At 40.4% G+C, this 20,975-nt stretch overlaps 1 protein-coding gene, 2 non-coding genes and 1 pseudogene across 9 annotated transcripts in view; 3 read left to right on the forward strand and 1 right to left on the reverse strand.

The window, feature by feature from the left end:
- Window positions 1-72: 72 nt before the first annotated feature.
- Window positions 73-6,399, reverse strand: LOC139559766 (caspase-8-like; annotated as a pseudogene).
- A 3,584-nt stretch (window positions 6,400-9,983) lies between these two features.
- Window positions 9,984-10,055, forward strand: trnae-cuc (transfer RNA glutamic acid (anticodon CUC)). Its single transcript has one exon. It is a non-coding gene; the product is annotated as a tRNA-Glu (tRNA).
- A 672-nt stretch (window positions 10,056-10,727) lies between these two features.
- Window positions 10,728-10,799, forward strand: trnae-cuc (transfer RNA glutamic acid (anticodon CUC)). Its single transcript has one exon. It is a non-coding gene; the product is annotated as a tRNA-Glu (tRNA).
- A 2,491-nt stretch (window positions 10,800-13,290) lies between these two features.
- LOC139559769 (uncharacterized) overlaps window positions 13,291-20,975 on the forward strand; it is a 30,918-nt gene continuing 23,233 nt past the window's right edge. For 5 of the 7 annotated variants that reach the window (XM_071376114.1, XM_071376112.1, XM_071376111.1 and 2 more), the window contains exons 1-2: window positions 13,296-13,395; window positions 16,491-16,581. Coding sequence is in view for 2 of the 7 variants with exons in the window: in XM_071376109.1 (XP_071232210.1) it covers window positions 13,306-13,395; window positions 16,493-16,581 (179 nt within the window). In the remaining 5 variants the exon portion in view is untranslated. Of the gene's footprint in view, window positions 13,396-16,490; window positions 16,582-20,975 lie in introns of all 7 variants that reach the window. The other 2 variants (XM_071376109.1, XM_071376110.1) reach the window with 2 other exon arrangements.

Raw genomic sequence — 20,975 nt, forward strand, 5'->3', positions numbered from 1 at the left:
TTCACATTTTTAAAGTTCAACAAGATGTCTCTAATTCTGAGGAGAATGCGATTTAATAAGACTTCAGCAACCAACTGATTAAAATATTTATTTTCAGGTATAAAATGTTAAGGTGAAAGGCAGGTAAGAACACGATTGTAAAAATAACCCAAATAAGGAAAGAAGATTAAGTCAGAACATGCAATAAAGTCAAGCTTAAGCAATGTGTTTATCAATTACTTTGTTCTTGCTATGAGAATCCACTTGTTTACAAAGAATGGTGATTCTGAACTCTTCACATATCAAATACATTAATAGTTTGGTTTAATCTAGCCTAGTTTACTTGATTGAGATGCAGCAATGCCACTGGACTTTTGGTATATCTGCTGGATTTGCGTTCACGTGCTATCGGAAGCTCCTAGTTCCCAGTGGGAAATTTCATTTAACCAACCCTCCAAGTGGCAAACTCAGAAAATCTTGTTGCCAAATTGATGTATCACCACTGACTTTTTACCTTTTGAACCAGAAGATGACAAATCTGTTTTGGACAATTACAACCGTACCAAGATGGAGAATGTAGCCAGTTTGACCATATGTCAATGTTAAGCAAGCTAGTTGACTTTATTATTAGTTATGTTAGCTAGCTCACCACCAGTTTGCAAGTTGGAAATTTCAGATTTTCCCATTTCCGACTAGCACGTGAACGCATCATTCCCACGAGCACGAAACTACCTAAACTCCCCACTATAAAAGGAAAAAATATTACAAGGCATAAAACATTTCATTTCAACACCAAGCAGCAGATCAGCTCAGAACAAACATAAAACACCACAGTAACCACGACAACAGGATGTGACCTCTGGGTCTTGAGGCTGTTGGGTCATAGCGCATCGTCAAAGATGGTGTTTAATGAAGATGTCTAATAAAGGTTGTTTACCATTGGGGAAAAAAATGGTCAAGGTCAAGCACTCGTGTGCGCATGCTTTCCCGCGTGAGCTAACAGTTCTTAGGTAATCTCTGGCATGCTCACGTGAGAGGGAACGCCAATTTACATAGACAGGATTTTTTCAATGGGAAACTGCCCAATAAGAACTGTCTGCTTGTCTATTGCCTGTGTTAGGATGGTCAGGATGTCATCACCTCTAGAGAGAGCAGGAGACACACGCATACCAGACAACGAAGACATTAACACCCAGTAAAGACAACGTACAGCGCCCATAAAATATACAGTTCTCGTCGCCAGCAATGCATTCATTTCTGATTAGTCAGGGGACTTGCTCACTGCGAGCTAATAGATTTTATGGTAATCTTGTTCTAGCCTTTATTTAACTAGACACGTCCCTGGTTTACACCTGACAGTGTGTAGACTGGAGTTCCGAATAACACTGTTATTCTGTAGAATATGGTCAGTTTTGTATTGTCAGCTCTTTCCTACTAAACATCTGCTTTGTTTAGGTCATGGCCATGTAAGAATATTTTAGCCTCCTCTAGAGCATTGTTTCTCAAATGGTTTGGCCTCGGGACAGAAATTGTACCAGGCTGTTTCATTTGCGACCCAATATTCGTATCGCGAGAAATAAATCTCTAAAATACAATCTGGAAAACTATTTTTAATGCTATATTGATAGTAAATGTTACAATTATAGGGAAAAACATTCCCACCTCTTTCGTTGTCAATAATAACATTTTGCCCATATTCTTTAAGAATGTTAATAAACTCACTAGTTTGAGACCACAAAAATCAACCAAAATAGCGCTGCTAATAGCTTTATATTGAAAGTACTGTGAAGAAGAAAACATTTTCCGAGATTACAATTACACTATGCAGAAATCGCTCCGCCATTTCCTGGTTGCTAAAACTCTAATAGTTAGCCTAATTTCAGTTTTTGTGACAAAATAAGATTATAGAGAATCATTGCACCATCTAAACCACTTAAATATATTTTATATATATTATTGTTGTTTCAGGTCTTTGAAGATTGTGTACCTAACCGAAAATAAAAGACGTAACAAAAAAAAAGAATGGGGGGCATAGAAATAGTGCACATAGAACAGATCTACCGCTTTAGACTTGCTTTGAAGTAGAATGATAGATCTATAACTCACATTTCTATGTGAATTTGGTCAGGTCGCCCAAAAACCCACTTTAAATTACAAAAAAATGTAAGTTCATTATAATTTCTACAGACTTTTTAAACCTGGTTTAAAGTTCAGACTAGTATTTTTTTCATAAAAAAATTATAAACTTTTTGTTTTTACTCAGATGCCAGCGAGCCATTCAAAACCTCCCGACGCGACCCGCCAGAATTGGTGCTCTAGAGCACATATTCAATCAGGCTTCACCTGGGACAGCCCTGTTTGAGCTGTTTGCACAGAGTCTGGATGAACCAGGACCCACTGGTTGGGTCTCTGAACGAGAAGTAGTCTTCAACAGTGGCCATGGCAAACAGGAAATCAGCATCAGCTGGAATGTAGATCTGGTGACCTGGATTTGTGTCTGCCTCCAACTGCACTCTAGCTTGGGTATCTTTCCCCCTACATGCCTGGATGAAGAAGGCCTTGGGCTTGCCAATGAGGGTGGAGCAGTTGGTGCCTTTGAAGGGTGAAAAGAGGTCATTGATGGAGATGGGTTCGTCGTCTGTGCCATAGATAACTCCTTTGCCACCATGACTCAGTACGCAGCAGACAAAGGCGTCGCCATGCGTCTCGTTACCAAACCTCTTCAATCCCTCGCGGGCCTGCACTGCTGTCTGGTCTAGGAGTACAGTCACCTCAAATCCGAGCCACTGGAACACATCCTTCAGGACCTCTACAGGAAAAGCACACACAAAACAATTTCAAGACAAACACTAAACCAAGCCACATAAATATGTCCCTTTTACAATACCAGGATGTTTTGAGGCAAGAGGAACAAGATCAATGTTCATGTAACAACAATATGTAACATATGTTAGAACTGTTTTACACATTGGTTACATTACCCTCATCTTTGTCTGATCCCTGTCTTTCCTTCATTTCATTAAAGTTCACATTGTTGATGATTAAGCAATGACCACGTGGCTCGCTGGTCATTCGGTATTGACAGACCTGGAAACACAGAGAAAAGCCATGGGATTAAGCACAAAAATGCATACACACACTGCGTAGTCAGGAGACAAACACTTACTTAACTCAGAGCTGTGTACACAGGTTAAAAGCTCTATGTTCCTTGTGAGTGTTTTGTAGTGCAAAAAGAAAAATATGTTTTATTCATTGGCTTGACTGGAGTTGGTGGTGGTCTGAGGTGCTCAGTTGGGTTGTGAGTAGTATTGTGAATGTTGTGTTTTGAGCAGTTTAGTTTTATTGTGTTTTGTGTAGTTGTGATGATTTGTTAGGTTTTGTTTCAGCTAAGAATGAAAGCATACGGGATTGCTGCAATTACCTCACTGCTCATTCCAACCGCCTAGCCAGTAGTATCTGGAAAAACCCGTTAGCATGTGTTAGTGTCCCTTACTACAGACAATATGAGTAAGCAGAGCCACGCTAACTGACAGTACTGATTAGCAGCATGTTATTGTACAGGAAGGATTGTTCCGTAGGGGTGTATGTTTAGGGAGTGATATTGGTTCTTGTAGAATCTTTCATTTTCTTGAAGTTGTTAATGCTCTTAACTTTATCCTTTGAAAAGTTGACTTAACTGGAAATCAAATAATCCTCCCATCGTTAAGACAGTGGGAGAATCAAATGAATTATTATTGAAATATTTCAAAAAAGATTGGTAACAGAGAGAAACAAATTAGCACAATTTCAACCCATATGGCATAAAGTATTACAAGCACCAGAAATATCCAAAGGATAAAAAAAATAGAAAAAAATATTACGAGAACAAACAAGATGGGTATGGATATGTTGGGAACATGTAGGTCTGAGCAAGTACGGTGTCATTAATGTTTGTTGAAATGTATGTACGTCTGAGTTGGTGTTTTTGTCTTTCTTCTTATTCTTTATGTCGAAGGTTGGGCATTAAGTCCCAGCCAACGTCATGTCTAGTTTATTGGAGCCATGTCTGTGAAATGTTAAGTTGTCTTCTGTCTATGTCAATTTTCTATTGTCTAACCTAAATAAAATCTTACCAAAAAAATGGAACATGTATATATGAGTGCATCCTAAGAAAAAAATTGACATTTTACAACAAATGTAATACCTGAATTCCCACCCAGATCCATAAAAACAGTCAAATGTTTGATGTGCTATAATTCAGTTAATATCTGATAGGTTTTTAACAATTCTAAAAGTTTGGAGTATCTTCACTCATTGTCCAACTGTTGCATTTAATATAACTGTTTTTAAAACCTTATAAGAATTTTGATGACCGTTGCTAATGTATGTTGATTGATCTGTAAATTGACATGTAGTGTAGTCTACTGGTGGATGTGCCAGTGAACAATGAAAGACTTGTGGTGCACAGCTAGTAGTGTGCAGTACCTGTACTGGAGGTTGTGTATGGGTCACTGGGTGCTGTGAGGTTGTTGTTGAATACTTCCTTCATTCTAGGGTAGGTATCTGTGATATTTGGTTCCTGCAGCAGGGTCACAAAGTCAAGGCATTTTGCCGTTCCTTTGTTCATCACTTTATCCAGAAGATTGATGATGATGGTCTCTGGGGGATGACCAGCGACATGTAGGTTGTTGTATTCACGCTGATTCACTATCTTCGCCTGCTGCACATGCTGAAGGATGAAGTCAGGTTCCGCAGACAGGATCTCTGTAATCAAAGTCTTATTCTCTCTCAACTTCTGCATGGTGGACCTTAAGAGAGAGAAAGATTGTTCATGATATAAAATATTTTAAACATGAATAAAACCTACCTTGTTCCTAATAAGTTTTTTGAAATTCCAAGAATGGGTCACATTCAAAATGCATTGACTGATACTGTTTAGGGGAGAACGACTGCCCCCTCTCGTTGAAGCCATGAAGTAAAAAAATAAAAAAAATGTCTAGCTCTATCTTTGGCCACTCCCGCCACTGTACTTCCTCTTCTTCGGTGGGGTTTTACAGTGGTTGGCATCCAATGTTATTGGTGCAATACCGCCACCTACTGTACGGGAGTGTGGGCCAGAGACTGATAGCAGCCTCAATAGAGCTCGCAAGCTTGTAGTCCTAAAAATCAGAAAATTAGATACCTCTGGTTCATTCAGCCATTCCTAATAGGAAAATTAAATGGGGAAAGAATAGGGTTTTGGGATAAACGCTGAAAAATAAGGTCTAAGGTTAACACAGGCTTAAGAGATCTTATATATGTTTTGTTCTATGAGATAATATCAGTCAGTTAGCATGACATTTGTAAATTATAAAGTCTTTGTGCTTTATGTGCTTTTTGTATTACATAAATGCTTCATATTTCACAAAAAGTGACGTTAGCTCATGAAGATTATCTCACAGAAAAAAATGTAGAAGATCTCCTAAGCCTGTGTTTATCACAGACCTTATTTGGGGCGTTTATCCAAAAACCCTACAAAAACTACATTAATAGTACGATACTGATAGTGTTCTTTTCCACCAAATCCATGATGTCATCTGCGCTCTCTTTGATTTTAGCTGTGAGAAAACCCTAAAATTGTTCCTCAGCTAGTAATGTTACACCCTCTCAGCCCGCCATCTTGAGTGCCCCCCGAAATAGTCCAATTCACACACTTATCAAGAGAACATCCCTGGTCATCCCTACTGCCTCCAATATGGCGGACTCACTAAACACACATGCTTCACTTGTAAATTATGTCTGAGTGTTGAAGTTTGCCCCTGGCTGTCCATAAAAAAAATGGTGCCGTCTGGTTTGCTTAATATAAGGAATTTGAAAATATTTATACTTGAACTTGAAATTTTGATACATTAAGTATATTTGAGAGATTACATTTACTTCTGATACTTACGCATATTTAAAACCAAATACTTTCACTTTTAATTGTTACTCAAGTAGTATTTTGCTGGGTGACTTTCACTTTCAATTGAGTCATTTTCTTTTAAAGTATCTTTACTTTTAAAATAATTATCCACCACTGCCCAATAATACCAAAGATGATTTAGTAGGTTTATAAACTCTTTGATAGCTACGGTAGCTAACGTTAATAGGTTTAGTGTAAAAGTAGCTAATAGTGTGTAAAAGTAGCTAATAGTACAGTAACGCGCAAGTTAAGCATGAGTAACGTTAGCTGCCTAGCTAGTTACTTTCGTGTCAACTATCAGTGAGCATATTTTGCCGATGTGGTTATCAAGATATATTAACAACGGTTTGATAGCTAATAGTAATAGCTACGACTTACCTGTACGACTAAAGTGATTCGCTCGCCGATTGAAATAATTCAGTGTTCGCTTGCGCTGACTGCACTTCCTCCTCGATGCTGGGGTGGAACCTCCAGGTACTCCTTCAAAGTCATCTGATTGGCAGCATGTTTTTTGGCGTCAATCTTCACCGATGCCAAAAAATACCCAGCACAGGTCTCACCAACAAACTTTATTAATGGCCTGGAAAATATGTTTCCTGCACAATTTTTCCCCACATAAAGCTCTTTTGTGGAATAATTCAGACACAACTGTAAGGAATAAGTAAGTCATTGTTCTACCCCAGCTGGCATGAGAGGAATATTGACTTTGCTCTTGATGTTTTCGACAAGGGTAATATTCTCACATATGAACAATTTTTTAAATTGAAAGAGTTTACAATACCTTTCAGAGAGTTTATTTGGTTTTGGTGAGAAAACTGATGGCACTGTGGGAGACTGCATCCAATTTGTTGAGTAGAGTGTTTGAAGCCATGTGTAACTCTGTGTTGGTGTTTGTGTCACACTGCTTTGCTTTATCTTGGCCAGGTCACAGTTGTAAATGAGAACCTGTTCTCAACTAGCCTACCTGGTTAAATAAAGGTGAAAAAAAAATATGTTTTATGGGGTTATGGCTCCCTCTAATGTTCCATGTACATTCACGCAGTCTGTTACCTGCCATTGCACTTTGACCAACCAATATCCAGACAGAATCCTACTGTAAAGATGGGATGGTACCTTTTCCCATGTGTTGAACTCTCCTCAATATCACCAAGCATAAACAAACGATATGAACCCTGAACCGGAACTATACTAAACCCGAAAATTAAACATGTAAAGATCCAGAAGGGGGGTTTCCCACTAGCTAACATGCAGGGGATTTCAACTCTCCAATGTAGACTCTTCAGCCCGCATAGCCAATCTATAGCCTCATCCTTTATATATATGGAAATGAAAATCAATAAAAGAAGATTGAGGCTCTTCCACCTAAAAGCAAGCCTGGGCAACAACATAGATTCACACAAGATCTCAGTCTGAGCTAGGGTTGCCAACTTTCTCACTACCAAATAAGGAACAAAGGGCGGCGTGCCAGTGCACAGTGACACGGTGGTGTGGGTATGGTGTAATGGGAATGAATATACAGTGTATATATAGTCTTTTTCAATTGGAAAGGCAAAAGTTATTATGAGTTATATGAGCTGGGTAATTAGCTTTCAGAATGCGATTGTTGTCACTGCTCAATAACTGGTAAACGGAGTGGTGTTTTCCAAAGTTGACATTGGCATTATCTGCTGCATAGGCTGTGATGTGTCTAATATCCAGTTCATGCTTTTCCAGACAGTTTATCAGAGCTTGATGTATGCCATTTGCAGTTTCATCACTGTCTTCATAAAAGTCAAGTAACTTGCACTGAACTCCATCAGACACAGAGAAATATCTGACGCACACTGGAATATATTTCCCTTGTTTGAGGCATCACTGGCAACTGAGAAATACACGGGATCACCTTCCGTAGGAGGCAGATAATCATTTTCCGCAGTAGACGTCACGAAGAATGCGCCGATATTGCTAGCACCTTTAGCTAGCGTGGCCTCCTTGTGCATTTCTGTGGATGCATGCCGAGTTAGGTCACTCTCCCCTCCATGGCCAATTGAGAATTCCTGACGGCATAAAGTACAGAAACCTTTTTCTGAATTGGCGCCGAGTCACTGTCACTGTCACCACTGACAGCCTTAACTCACGTCTTTTTTTGCTTCCCATTGTTTGTTGTAGTTGCAGTCTTTTCTTTTTTGCAGGTTTATCCATATTTCCTTGATATGTCAAACCGACCGAACAACAACAGAAATTAGTTTGCCGGAATTGGCGCGTTTACGCTATACTGTGATTGGATGGATATACGGGACAAGGGAGCTCAGGTATGGGACAAACCAATTTAGCCCAATATGCGGGACATCCTGGCTAATACGGGACAGTTGGCAACACTAGTCTGAGCTATAGTGGCAGTTACTTAGGCAAGAAAAATGATAAAACATACGAATATTACTGAACAAGGAGCACTTGAACTCACATCACTGCTTCATGATCAGATTCAAATAAAAAAAGTTGTCCAATGCTGCGGAGGTGCAGCTTAAAGTTATTTACCCGAGAGAGTCAATAAAAACACAGCAGCCTCTTCAGGTGTGTAGAGTTTTTTTTAGGCGATCCGTTGACCATCATCTTCAATGTGGCTGAGTACATCAGTGCGTAGTCCATATTCATTATCTTGAGTCGAGCCTTCACCTCATCAAACGCCATGCGTCTCCGTACAACCGCTGTGGAATAATCATTGAAGAATGAGACCCTTGGACCTTGACAACCATCAGAACCGATGCGTCTGGCCACATCCATGATGCACTGCTTGTGGGTGAAGTTGTGGAACTTTATAACCTCTGGCCTTGGGCGCTGGTTGAGACCGAGTATCGGTTCCGGTTCTTGAGAGCGATGGGCTCTGTCCAGCTTCACACGACCAGCCTTAGTAGCCATGGATCCATTCCTCGAAAATGTATACTGAACGTGTCCCTTTCCGGGAGTCCCACAACACGGATATTGCATCTGCGTCTTCGATTATCCAAGTCGTCAATGTGCTCCGCCATTTCGCGCACCTGTTTCTCAATTGCCTTTATTTATTGATGTAGTTGAAGTTTCCACAGTAGCAATTCTTCCTCCTGCCTCATCCACACGCTTGACAACCCTCTGTAGTTCAGCTGAATGGACTGCTATTGCTTCCAAGACCGTTCCTATCTTAACATCGATCTCTTTAGTAATGTTATCCGTCTTCCTTTCAATCACCTTTCTTATTGTCCTATCGAGATTCTGGGAGGGGTGTAGTTTTCCAACCAGCAATGGCCTGAGTGAGGATGTTGAGGATCTCTGGGAAGTGGGACCAGTGGTCATCTGGTCTTTGCGTGGTGGGGGGGTGGCTGGGTGGTAGATGGCTGGATGTTGGACTTAATCCGGATAGCCTCCCAGCCCTCAGGGAAGAGCTCCATGTTTTTCTTGAAAGCCATTTTATTAGCATGGTTTTTTAAATCACTACTTGCTGGCTGAGAGGCAGATTCTTTCTGCATCGATGCCACCAAATACCCAGCCCAGCACACTTTCAACTATCCACTTGAAGGTCTGCTCCTTATAAAGGCCAAACTGCATCTTATGCAGACCCAGCAAATGTGCTCTGCTTGCTGGGTTGCCACCTCTGAGCAGTACAGCCCTCCTGGCTGAATCCACCACTTTGTCTGGAGACAGCCCTGCTCCATGCTCTTTTAGTAGTTTTTGTCCTGTAACTCCTGGAATCCTTACTGTCCTTTAAGACAAGGATTCAATTTTGGCAGTTTTCTGAAGCTGGACTCCATGTCTGCTGTGAAAATAAAGGGGAAAGTTTGTATTTAATAAGCATAAATGATATACATTTTAATCACAGTGAGCAGATTAGATTAATAGATAGAACAATAAAATGAAGTGTATACACTCTAGCTACTGTTCTCTATCTCTAGCTACTTGCTAAAGGACATTTCTACTGCAAACAGACACACCAGCATAAGCAAGAGCATAGGATATCGCTCGTGCCTTTTAATTAATAATTAACATGATGACCTATCAAGACAGTATTTGCCCTATATCTATGGCAAAGTACAGCTTTATTATTTCGCTTTTCTCTCCAAAGTTTATAGTTTCCCTGGTGGTCTAGTGGTTAGGATTCGGCGCTCTCACCGCCGCGGCCCGGGTTCGATTCCCGGTCAGGGAACATATTTTTGACCCCCTTAACTGAAAATACACTTTTTTTTTAAAAGTGTGATTATTTTAAAAAGTCATAGGTTTATTCCCCACTCAACAATTTCTGGTTTCAAGGCTTTTTCATCGTTTTTCCCCTTATTAACTGTGAATGACTATGAACAACTTTGATGGCCATGTTACCTGTTTTTCTTCATGTTAACAAAGTCGGTAGAGCAAAGGTGCAGACGCTCGGGGGTACTACAGGGCTGCTTTGGACTATTGAAGACGTGTTGTTAGCTTTCCGGTGCCCTGTTGAAAATGTCAGAAACATTAATTTGCTTGACCATGCTGTAGGAGGTTTGTTACATGAAAAGTGCTTTGTGGACTTCACCAGACAGATGTTGCGTTGAATTTATTCTGACACTGTGACTTTTTACTGTCTCGGCCGTAGGCGTATATATCACGGTGGCTAGGCATATGAGCTAACAGGTTATAGAGCAAACGCAATAATCACAATGGATTGGTTTCCCCAGTGATTTTACCCTCACACCGCTACTGCAGAGTGTTTTGCTCACCGTGTGCTCCCCTCTTCCCTCGTAAAAGCCAAGTGTGAGTACTTTAAGTTAGTATTGCTGCCCATTCGCACAAAGTTGTACTTTGTGTAATATATGTGATGTCACTTGTTGGTGTTAAAAGTGTTGTTTCCCTGGTGGTCTAGTGGTTAGGATTCGGCGCTCTCACCGCCGCGGCCCGGGTTCGATTCCCGGTCAGGGAATTACAATTTTGCGTACTCAATCGAAAGTACTGTTTTTGACTGCTTGGATGTATTCAAAAGCTCATAGTGGGGCTTATTCCCCACTGAACAACTTCTGGTTCCAAGGATTTTGCATAGTTTTTTTTAGTTACCATAGTGAAAAACAATGAAAAACTTTGATGGTCACCATGGACCTGCCGTTCATTAATTGTTTATGGTTCATTGAACAAGCATGGGAAACAGTGTTTAAATCCTTTACAATGAAGATCTGTGAAGTTATTTGGATTTTTACTAATTATCTTTGAAAGACAGGGTTCTGAAAAAGGGACGGTTCTTTTTTTGCTGAGTTTATATGGCACAGCTGTCAATTTTTTGGTCCTTAAATGAAATTGGTATATATTTTATTCATCACAATTTTATTTAACCAATTTTCGTCTTTAATGTAGGGCTGACAAACAAGTTCCTTACTTTTCCCCCCTTCCATTTTTGTGGTAATGCTGCAATTAGTTGGTTGTAATTTTGGGTCGAGCAGACATTTCCATATATATGTGTTAGCTGCATGTGTGACATAACTCCACCAGTCCTATTTATGATATAATTTACAAAGACTATACGTGTTTTTTTTAAACGTTATCGATTTATTTTTTTATCAATGAGTATATTTGAGTTTAACCACAATATTTGTTCTATTATTTGTTGTGTCTTTCCTGGATTAAACTGAAATTGTAACAAACTTTCTATGGCTTGTTTAAAAAATAACAATGTTTTGGAGATTATTTCGTTTTCAAATAACCAAAAGTGAGCGTTTGTAATCTGAATAAAGGGAAAAAGGCCATTCTTGAACATGGGGTGAGACATACTTACTAATTTGCTAGAGAACCAGTTCGGATAAAAGTACAACTCTGGTATGACTGATGCCTTTAGTGAGAGGTCTGCTTTAATATTTAATAATTTCTGCCCCCCAAATTCATATTCTTTATATAAATAAATCCTTTTAATTTTGTCTGGCTTGCCATTCCAAATAAAATTGAATATTTTTTGCTCAAATAATTTTAAAAAACAGGTCGCTAGGTGTAGGCAAAACCATAAGCAAATAGTTAAACTGTGATATGACTACAGAGTTAATCGGGGTTATTTTATTTTTGCTATTTTTGCCAACTTTCTATTCAAATGTATTGGAGTCTAGAGTGTAGAGATAATTTCTTTCTTTCGGGATATGTATACCGAGTATGTTCACATCCTGTCAGACCATTTTATTGGTACACTACATGGTAATGTAATTATTATTTATTTTTTTGTGATCCAATACATAATATAGTATCATAAATGTATCATATATTGGTTTTAATCCAGAGAGGTTAGAAAAAGTAGATCCTCAATGAGGCTGTGGAGGGATTCTAATTGTGGATTTAATTAAAAGAAATCATGAATCATCAGCGTACAATGACACCTTTGTTTTTAAGCCCTAGATTTGTAATCCCTTAATATTATTGTTGGATTTGATTTTAACAGCTAACATTTCAATGGCAATAATAAATAGATATGCCGATAGTGGACAACCTTGTTTTACTCCTCTTGACAGTTTAAAACTTTCTGAGATGTAGCCATTATTTACTATTTTACACCTAGGGTTACTATACATAACTTTAACCCATTTTATAAGAAATTCTCCAAAATTGAAATATTCAAGGCATTTATATATAAACTCCAGTCGTACTTTATCAAAGGCCTTTTCAAAGTTGGCTATGAATACCAGGCCTGGTTTCCCAGATATTTCATAGTGTTCTATTGTTTCCAGTACTTGTTTTATATGATCTCCAATGTATTGTCCATATAAAAAAAACCTGTCTGATTAGGATGAATAATATCTGACAAAACATTTTTAATTCTATGTGCTAAGCATTTAGCTAGAATTTCTACATCACGACACGGAAGTGTAATGGACTGGATCTTTATATTTACCACTTGGATCCTGTTTCAGTAAAAAAACGTATTATAATCTCCCACCATAATAAAAGAGTCTTGTGTTGCTTGAAGGGTTGATCAATTATTTTATATATTTTCAAAGAAGCGTGGATCATCATTATTTTGACTGTATAGGTTTAATAAGCCATATCTGTTTATGGCCAATAACATATTTAAAATCATCCATCTACCTTGAGGATCTGTTTGGACAATTTGCACATTTGGATCAAAATTACAGTTAATTAATATCATCACCTCTTTTGAATTTCTTTGCCCATGGGAGAAATATATTTCGCCCCCCCCAGTCCTTTTTCAACAAAATGTTTTCAAAAATTGTTGAATGAGTTTCCTGTAAACAATATTTATTATATTCCTTCTATTTTAGCCAGTTAAATATTGACCGCCTTTTCTAATGATCTGCTAAGCCATTACAATTACAACTGGCTTTACTTATTTCACCATTTATTATAACTGGCTATACTTATTTCACCGCTGGTGATTTGCATTAAAAGTTGGGAAAAGTTAATATTTTTTCACCACCTCCCACGCCGTCCAAAGGTGAATGGGAAGCGGGTACCATCTGCTAGTGAACACGGGGCATGAGGAACTCCCTACACCTTCAGGAACTTCTTCTTTCTATTGGATACCACCAGTAAGTACCTGATTTTCTCTCATGGATCTAGTCTGTCAAGTAAGGCTTCTCTCAGAAAGATTTTATCATTTTTAAGTTTATTAACATCGGTTTCAATCTTATTGACTGTCACTTTTAGCTTGTGTATATCTTTCTCCAATGTAGCAGCTTTTTCGTCACTCATCTCGATGCTTGCCTTCAACTCCTTTAACTAACTGACTAATTCAAGTATGCCCAGTTTGTCATTTATTGATTTTTAACAGATCGGTTTCCACCCTTACCATTCCCGGTGGTGAAAATATTAAGTCGTCTGTATCTGTCGAAGAGTCTTGTTTTCTTTTCGGGATTGGTTCCCTTGTTTTACTATCCGTCATGTTTGGTTGTTGCTTGTTTTCGTAATATTTGTCGATACTTTTCTCTAGCCTTATTTGTTTTGTGATCTTATCCAGATTGAAGGTTATAACCCACCCGTTTGTGAAGTGCCTAATATTTTGTCTAATTTACCGATATGGAATATAACGTTTTTTTTTTATCTCGAGGTGATCTACCGTGTTCAGTCCGCCATCTTTTCAGAATTCCCTGTGTCGTTTTATTGTCTCCGTGATATTTAGGCATAAAGCCGAGACAATAAAACGACACAGGGAATTATGAAGATATGGCGGAACTAGCGGGTTATAGAGCAATTATCACAAAATAGGTTGTAAAATGGTCCCGTGTGGCTCAGTTGGTAGAGCATGGCGCTTGCAACGCCAGGGTTGTGGGTTCATTCCCCACGGGGGGACCAGGATGAATATGTATGAACTTTCCAATTTGTAAGTCACTCTGGATAAGAGCGTCTGCTAAATGACGTAAATGTACTAAGCCTAATACCTTAGGCCTTGCTGTAGGCCTAATTGAATTAAAAAACAAGCATTGTTCATAACCAAATCAAAGTTGATTGGTCGTGTACACAGATTTTGATGTTCTTGCAGGTGCAGTGAAGTGCTTGTGTTTCTACCTCCAACAGTGCTTCAATAATACCTAGAGAACAATACGCACATCATCCAACATTTGAGATCTGACTGAATTTCTATAACGTCCTTTTGTACCCTTCTTCCTCCATTTTTGAAGTAACCACTGACGTGACGTAGTTGGATAGGTGAAAGCAACTATAGGCTACAGTATGGATCTTGGTGAAAAAATAGCTTTCATGGGTCCTGTCACAGAGCAGTTAGTAGGCTCGGCCTACTTCCAGCAGAGGTGCGTGGGTAAAATCACTGGGGAAGCCAATCCAGGAAAAAAATGAAACCTGTGTGTTGTGATAATTGTAATTTGCTCTATAACCTGTTAGTTCATATGCATAGTTCATAGGGTTTAAACACTGTTTCCCATGCTTGTTCAATGAACCATAAACAATTTATGATCATGCACCTGTGGAACTGTCGTTAAGACACTAACAGCTTACAAACAGTAGGCAATTAAGGTCACAGTTATGAAAACTTAGGACACTAAAGAGGCCTTTCTACTGACTCTGAAAAACACCAAAATAAATATGCCCAGGATCCTTGATCATCTGCGTGAACGTGCCTTAGGCATGCTGCAAGGAGGCATGAGGACTGCAGATGTGGCCAGGGCAATAAATTGCAATGTCCGTACTGTGAGGCGCCTAAGACAGAGCTACAGGGAGATAGGACGGACAGCTGATCGTCCTCGCGGTGGCAACACCTGCACAGGATCGGTACATCCGAACATCACACCTGCGGGACAGGTACAGGATGGCAACTGCCCGAGTTACACCAGGAACGCACAATCCCTCCATCAGTGCTCAGACTGTCTGCAGTAGGCTGAGAGAGGCTGGACTGAGGGCTTGTAGGCCTGTTGTAAGGCAGGTCCTCACCAGACATCACCGGCAACAACATTGCCTATGGGCACAAACCCACCGTCGCTGCACCAGACAGGACTGGCAAAAAGTGCTCTTCACTGACGAGTCGTGATTTTGTCTCACCAGGGGTGATGGTCGGATTCGCATTTATCGTTGAAGGAATGAGCGTTACACTGAGGCCTGTACTCTGGAGCAGGATCGATTTGAAGGTGGAGGGTCCGTCATGGTCTGGGGCGGTGTGTCACAGCATCATCGGATTGAGCTTGTTGTCATTGCAGGCAATCTCAACGCTGTGCGTTACAAGGAAGACATCCTCCTCCCTTATGTGGTACCCTTCCTGCAGGCTCATCCTGACATGACCCTTCAGCATGACAATGCCACCAGCCATACTGCTCGTTCTGTGCATGATTTCCTGCAAGACAAGAATGTCAGTGTTCTGCCATGGCCTGCGAAGAGCCCAGATCTCAATCCCATTGAGCACGTCTGGGACCTGTTGGATCGGAGGGTGAGGGCTAGGGCCATTCCCCCCCAAGAAATATCCTGGAACTTGCAGGTGCCATGGTGAAAGAGGGAGGTAACATCTCACAGCAAGAACTGGCAAACCTGGTGCAGTCCATGAGGAGGAGATGCACTGCAGTACTTAATGCAGCTGGTGGCCACACCAGATACTGACTGTTACTTTTGATTTTGACCCCCCCTTTGTTCAGGGACACATTATTCATATGTCTGTGGAACTTGTTCAGTTTATGTCTCAGATGTTGAATCTTGTTATGTTCATACAAATATGTTAAGTTTGCTGAAAATACATTTTGTTTTGAATATACTTAAGTATCAAAAGTATAAATAATTTCAAATTCCTTATATTAAGCAAACCAGACGCACAATATTCTAGTTTTTTAAATTTACGGATAGCCAGGGGCACACTCTAACACATCATTTACAAACAAAGCATTTGTGTTTAGTGAGTCCACCAGATCAGATGCAGTAGGGATGACCAGGGATTTTCACTTTAAATGTGTGAATTAGACCATTTTCCTGTCCTGATAAGCATTCAAAATGAAACGAGTACTTTTTTATGTAGTAGAAAGCACAATATTTTCTTTAGGAATGTAGTGAAGTAAAAGTTCACTACACAAAAAACTACACAAAAAACTACTGACGTTGTACTTCAAAGTATTTCTACATAATACCCCACTGGTTGTAGTTTCCTGTCTATCAACCTTCCAGTAATGAGTAATGTCACATTTCCCTCCAGAGGCAGTCAGTGTGTGTGTGCCAACAATCTTTCTGCTGACACTAGACGGCATCAAGACCAGACCAAGGAAGATACTCAGTGAAACACAACGGTATTTTACTTTTATCTTGATATGAGACCATCATTCTAACCTCTCTACTTTATTAACACTTAAGCCTAACATGTCTTGTGCTGTTTTGAACTTGATATGTCAAATGTTAAGGGGACAATTTAGTGTTTTGTGTTTCTCAACTGTCTAAAACCCTTGTGTGTATGTCATCAAGTTTCCCTTAGATGCTGATCCAAGGTCAGTCTGGTTTGTACTGGATAGGGGAAGGATTTCATGTAGTTAAGCTGGTCTTCAAAATCGAATTATATTTGTTACATGTACCGAATACAACAGTCATTCCTTACAATGAAATGCAGTTTTAAGAAAGAAAATAATGAAAGAGCAGCAGTAAATAACAACAGCGGGGCTATATACAGGGGGCACCGGTGTCTTAGATCTATACCTCAGAGAAGCCTCTACCAGAAGCTATAAAGCCCATGGAATGACATGATTAAAGAACGACTCCAGGCAACACTCTTAAACCTGGTAGAAATAAGTAAAACATGTGTGGCCCTCTAAATTTTGAAGTTCTGATGTGCCTTGAGTTTTTATTTGATTTTATTAGGATCCCCATTAGCTGTTGCAAAAGAAGCAGCTACTCTTCCTGGGGTCCACACAAAACATGAAACATAATACAGAATGACATAATACAGAACATCAATAGACAAGAACTGCTCAAGGACTGAATTACATAACATTTTTTAAAGGCACACGTAGCCTAGATATCAGTGCATACACACAAACTATCCAGGTCAAATAGGGGAGAGGCGTTGTGCTGCGAGCTGTTGCTTTATCTGTTTTTTGAAACCAGGTTTGCTGTTTATTTGAGCAATATGAGATGGATAGATGGAAGGAAGTTCCATGCAATAAGGGCTCTATATAATACTGTATGCTTTCTTGAATTTGTTCTGGATTTGGGAACTGTGAAAAGACCCCTGGTGGGATAAGTGTGTCAGAGCTGTGTGTAAGTTGACTATGCAAACAATTTGGGGTTTTCAACACATTGACTGCATCACTTATTTTTTATAAGAAACAGTCTCAACTCTTAGCCAAGAGAGACTGGCATGCGTAGTATTTATATCAGCCCTCTGATTACAATTAAGAGCAAAACATGCCGCTCTGTTCTGGTCCAGCTGCAGCTTAACTAGATCTTTCCTTGCAGCAAAGGACCACACGACTGGACAATAATCAAGATTAGACAAAACTAAAGCCTGCAGATCTTGCTTTTTGGAGTGTGGTGTCAAAAAAGCAGAGCATCTCTTTATTACGGTCAGACCCCTCCCCATCTTTATGACCATTGAATCTATATGTTTTGACCATGACAGTTTACAATCTAAGGTAACGCCAAGTCATTTAGTCTCAACTTGTTCAACAGCCACACCATTCATTACCAGATTTAGCTGAGGTCTTGAACTTAAGGAATCATTTGTACCAAATACAATTTTTTTAAATACATTTTTTATTTCACCATTATTTAACCAGGTAGGCCAGTTGAGAACAAGTTCTCATTTACAACTGCGACCTGGCCAAGATAAAGCAAATCCGTGCGACAAAAAAACCAACACAGAGTTACACATAAACAAACATGCAGTCAATAACAGAAAAGGAAAATAGAAAAATCTGTGTGCAAATGTAGAAGAGTAGGGAGGCAGGCAATACATAGGCCCTAGAGGCGAAAATAATTACAATTTAGCATTAATACTGGAGTGATAGAATGTGCAATTGATGATGTGCAAGTAGAGATACTGGGGTGCAAAAGAGCAAGAAGGTAAATAATAATATGGGGATGAGGTAGTCGGGTGTGCTATTTACACATTGGCTGTGTACAGGTACAGTGATCGGTAAGCTCCTCAGACAGCTGATGCTTAAAGTTAGAGAGGGAGATATAAGACTACAGCTTCAGAGATTTTTGCAATTTGTTCCAGTCATTGGCAGCAAAGAACTGGAAGGAAAGGCGGCCAAGGGAAGTGTTGGCTTTGGAGATGACCAGTGCAATATACCTGCTGGAGCGCGTGCAACGGGTGGGTGTTGCTATGGTGACCAGTGAGCTGAGATAAGGCGGGGCTTTACCTAGCAAAGACTTAGATGACCTGGAGCCAGTGGGTTTGGCGACAGATATGTAGTGAGGGCCAGCCAACGAGAGCATACAGGTCGCAGTGGTGGGTATTATATGGGGCTTTGGTGATAAAACGGATGGCACTGTGATAGACTACATCCAGTTTGCTGAGTAGATTGTTGGGGGCTATTTTGTAAATGACATCGCCGAAGTCCAGGATTGGTAGGAAAGTCAGTTTTACGAGGGTATGTTTGGTGGCATGAGTGAAGGAGGCTTTGTTGCGAAATAGGAAACCGATTCTAGATTTCATTTTGGATTGGAGATGCTTAGTGTGAGTCTGGAAGGAGAGTTTACAGTCTAACCAGACACCTAGGTATTTGTAGTTGTCCACATATTCTAGGTCAGAACCGTCCAGAGTAGTGATGCTAGTCAAGTGGGAGGGTGCGGGCAGCAATCGGTTGATGAGCATGCATTTAGTTTTACTTGCATTTAAAAGCAGTTGGAGGCCACGGAATGAGTGTTGTATGGCGTTGAAGCTCGTTTGGAGGTTTGTTAGCACAATGTCCAAAGAAGGGCCAGATGTATACAGAATGGTGTCGTCTGCGTAGAGGTGGATCAGAGAATCACCAGCAGCTAGAGCGACATCATTGATATATACAGAGAAATGAGTCGTCCCGAGAATTGAACCCTGTGGCCCCCCCATAGAGACTGCCAGAGGTCCAGACAACAGGCCCCCCCTGATTTGACACACTGAACTCTGAGAAGTAGTTGGTGAGCCAGGCGAGGCAGTCATTTGAGAAGCCAAGGCTATTGAGTCTGCCGATAAGGATGCGGTGATTGACAGAGTTGAAAGCCTCGGCCAGGTCGATCAAGACTGCTGCACAGTACTGTCTTTTATCGATGGCGGTTATGATATCGTTTAGGACCTTGAGCGTGGCTGAGGTGCACCCATGACCAGCTCGGAAACCAGATTGCATAGTGGAGAAGGTACGATGGGATTCTAAATGGTCGGTTATCTGTTTGTTAAATTGGCTTTCGAAGATTTTAGAAAGGCAGGGCAGGATGGATATAGGTCTATAACAGTTTGGGTCTAGAGTGTCTCCCCCTTTGAAGAGAGGGATGACCGCGGCAGCTTTCCAATCTTTGGGGATCTCAGACCTTACAAAAGAGAGGTTGACATCTAGTGGAAGCCGTAGGAAGTTAAAACCCATCCACAAGTCTCTGTATTTTGAATAAGCCCTTGGTTGAAAATATGGCACCCCTAGAAAAAATACAAACAGGAAGTGGAACTTCTCAGGTTTTTGCCTGCCATATGAGTTCTGTTAATAATATGCATATATTAGCAACTGAGACTGAGGAGCTGGCCATTTACAATGGGCACCTTTCATCCAAGCTACTCAATACTGCCCCTTCAGCCATAAGAAGATATAGGTGAATAACAGTTTGGGTCTAGAGTTTCTCCCCCTTTGAAGAGAGGGATGAACACGGCAGCTTTCCAATCTTTGGGGATCTCAGACCTTACAAAAGAGAGGTTGAATAGTAATAGGGGTTGCAACAATTTCATCTGATCATTTTACAAAGAGAGGGTCCAGATTGAACATCAGCTGGATTTGGATGAAGGAGAAGCGGGGCGGAGGGGGGGGGGGTGCTGTTACTTAAGTTACTTAAGGGGGTGCTGAGATGTTGGCCAGGGTAGGGGTAGCCAGGTGGAAAGCATGGCCAGCTGTGGAAAAATGCTTATTGAAATTATCGATGATCGTATATTTATCGGTGGTGACAGTGTTTCCTATCCTCAGTGCAGTCGGCAGCTGGGAGCTGGGAGGAGGTGCTCTTATTCTCCACCGACTTTACAGTGACCCAAAAGTTTTTGTAATTAGTGCTACAGCAAGCAAATTTATGATTGAAAAAGCTATCCTTAGCTTTCCTAACTGACTGAGTATATTGGTTCCTGACTTCCCTGAAAAGTTGCGTATCGCGGGGGCTATTTGATGCTAATGCAGAACGCCACAGGGTGTTTTGTGTTGGTCAAGGGCAGTCAAGTCTGGGGTGAACCAGGGCTATATCTGTTCTTAGTTATACATTTTTTGAATGGGACATACTTATTTAAGATGGAGAGGAAAGCACTTTTGAAGCACAACCAGGCATCCTCTACTGATGGGATGAGGTTAATATCCTTCCAGGATACCCGGGCCAGGTCGATTAGAAAGGCCTGCTCAGGGATCACGTGACCCCTGAACGAGATGGCCGCATGAACTAGGAGCTCCGCACAAGTAGTTTCCAATTCCTAATCTTACCTCCACTTCAAGTTTAAACTCATTTAGCTTTAGTCAAAAAGTCATGG

The sequence above is a fragment of the Salvelinus alpinus genome, chromosome 30, assembly GCF_045679555.1.
Source record: "Salvelinus alpinus chromosome 30, SLU_Salpinus.1, whole genome shotgun sequence".
Classification (NCBI taxonomy): Eukaryota; Metazoa; Chordata; class Actinopteri; order Salmoniformes; family Salmonidae; genus Salvelinus; species Salvelinus alpinus.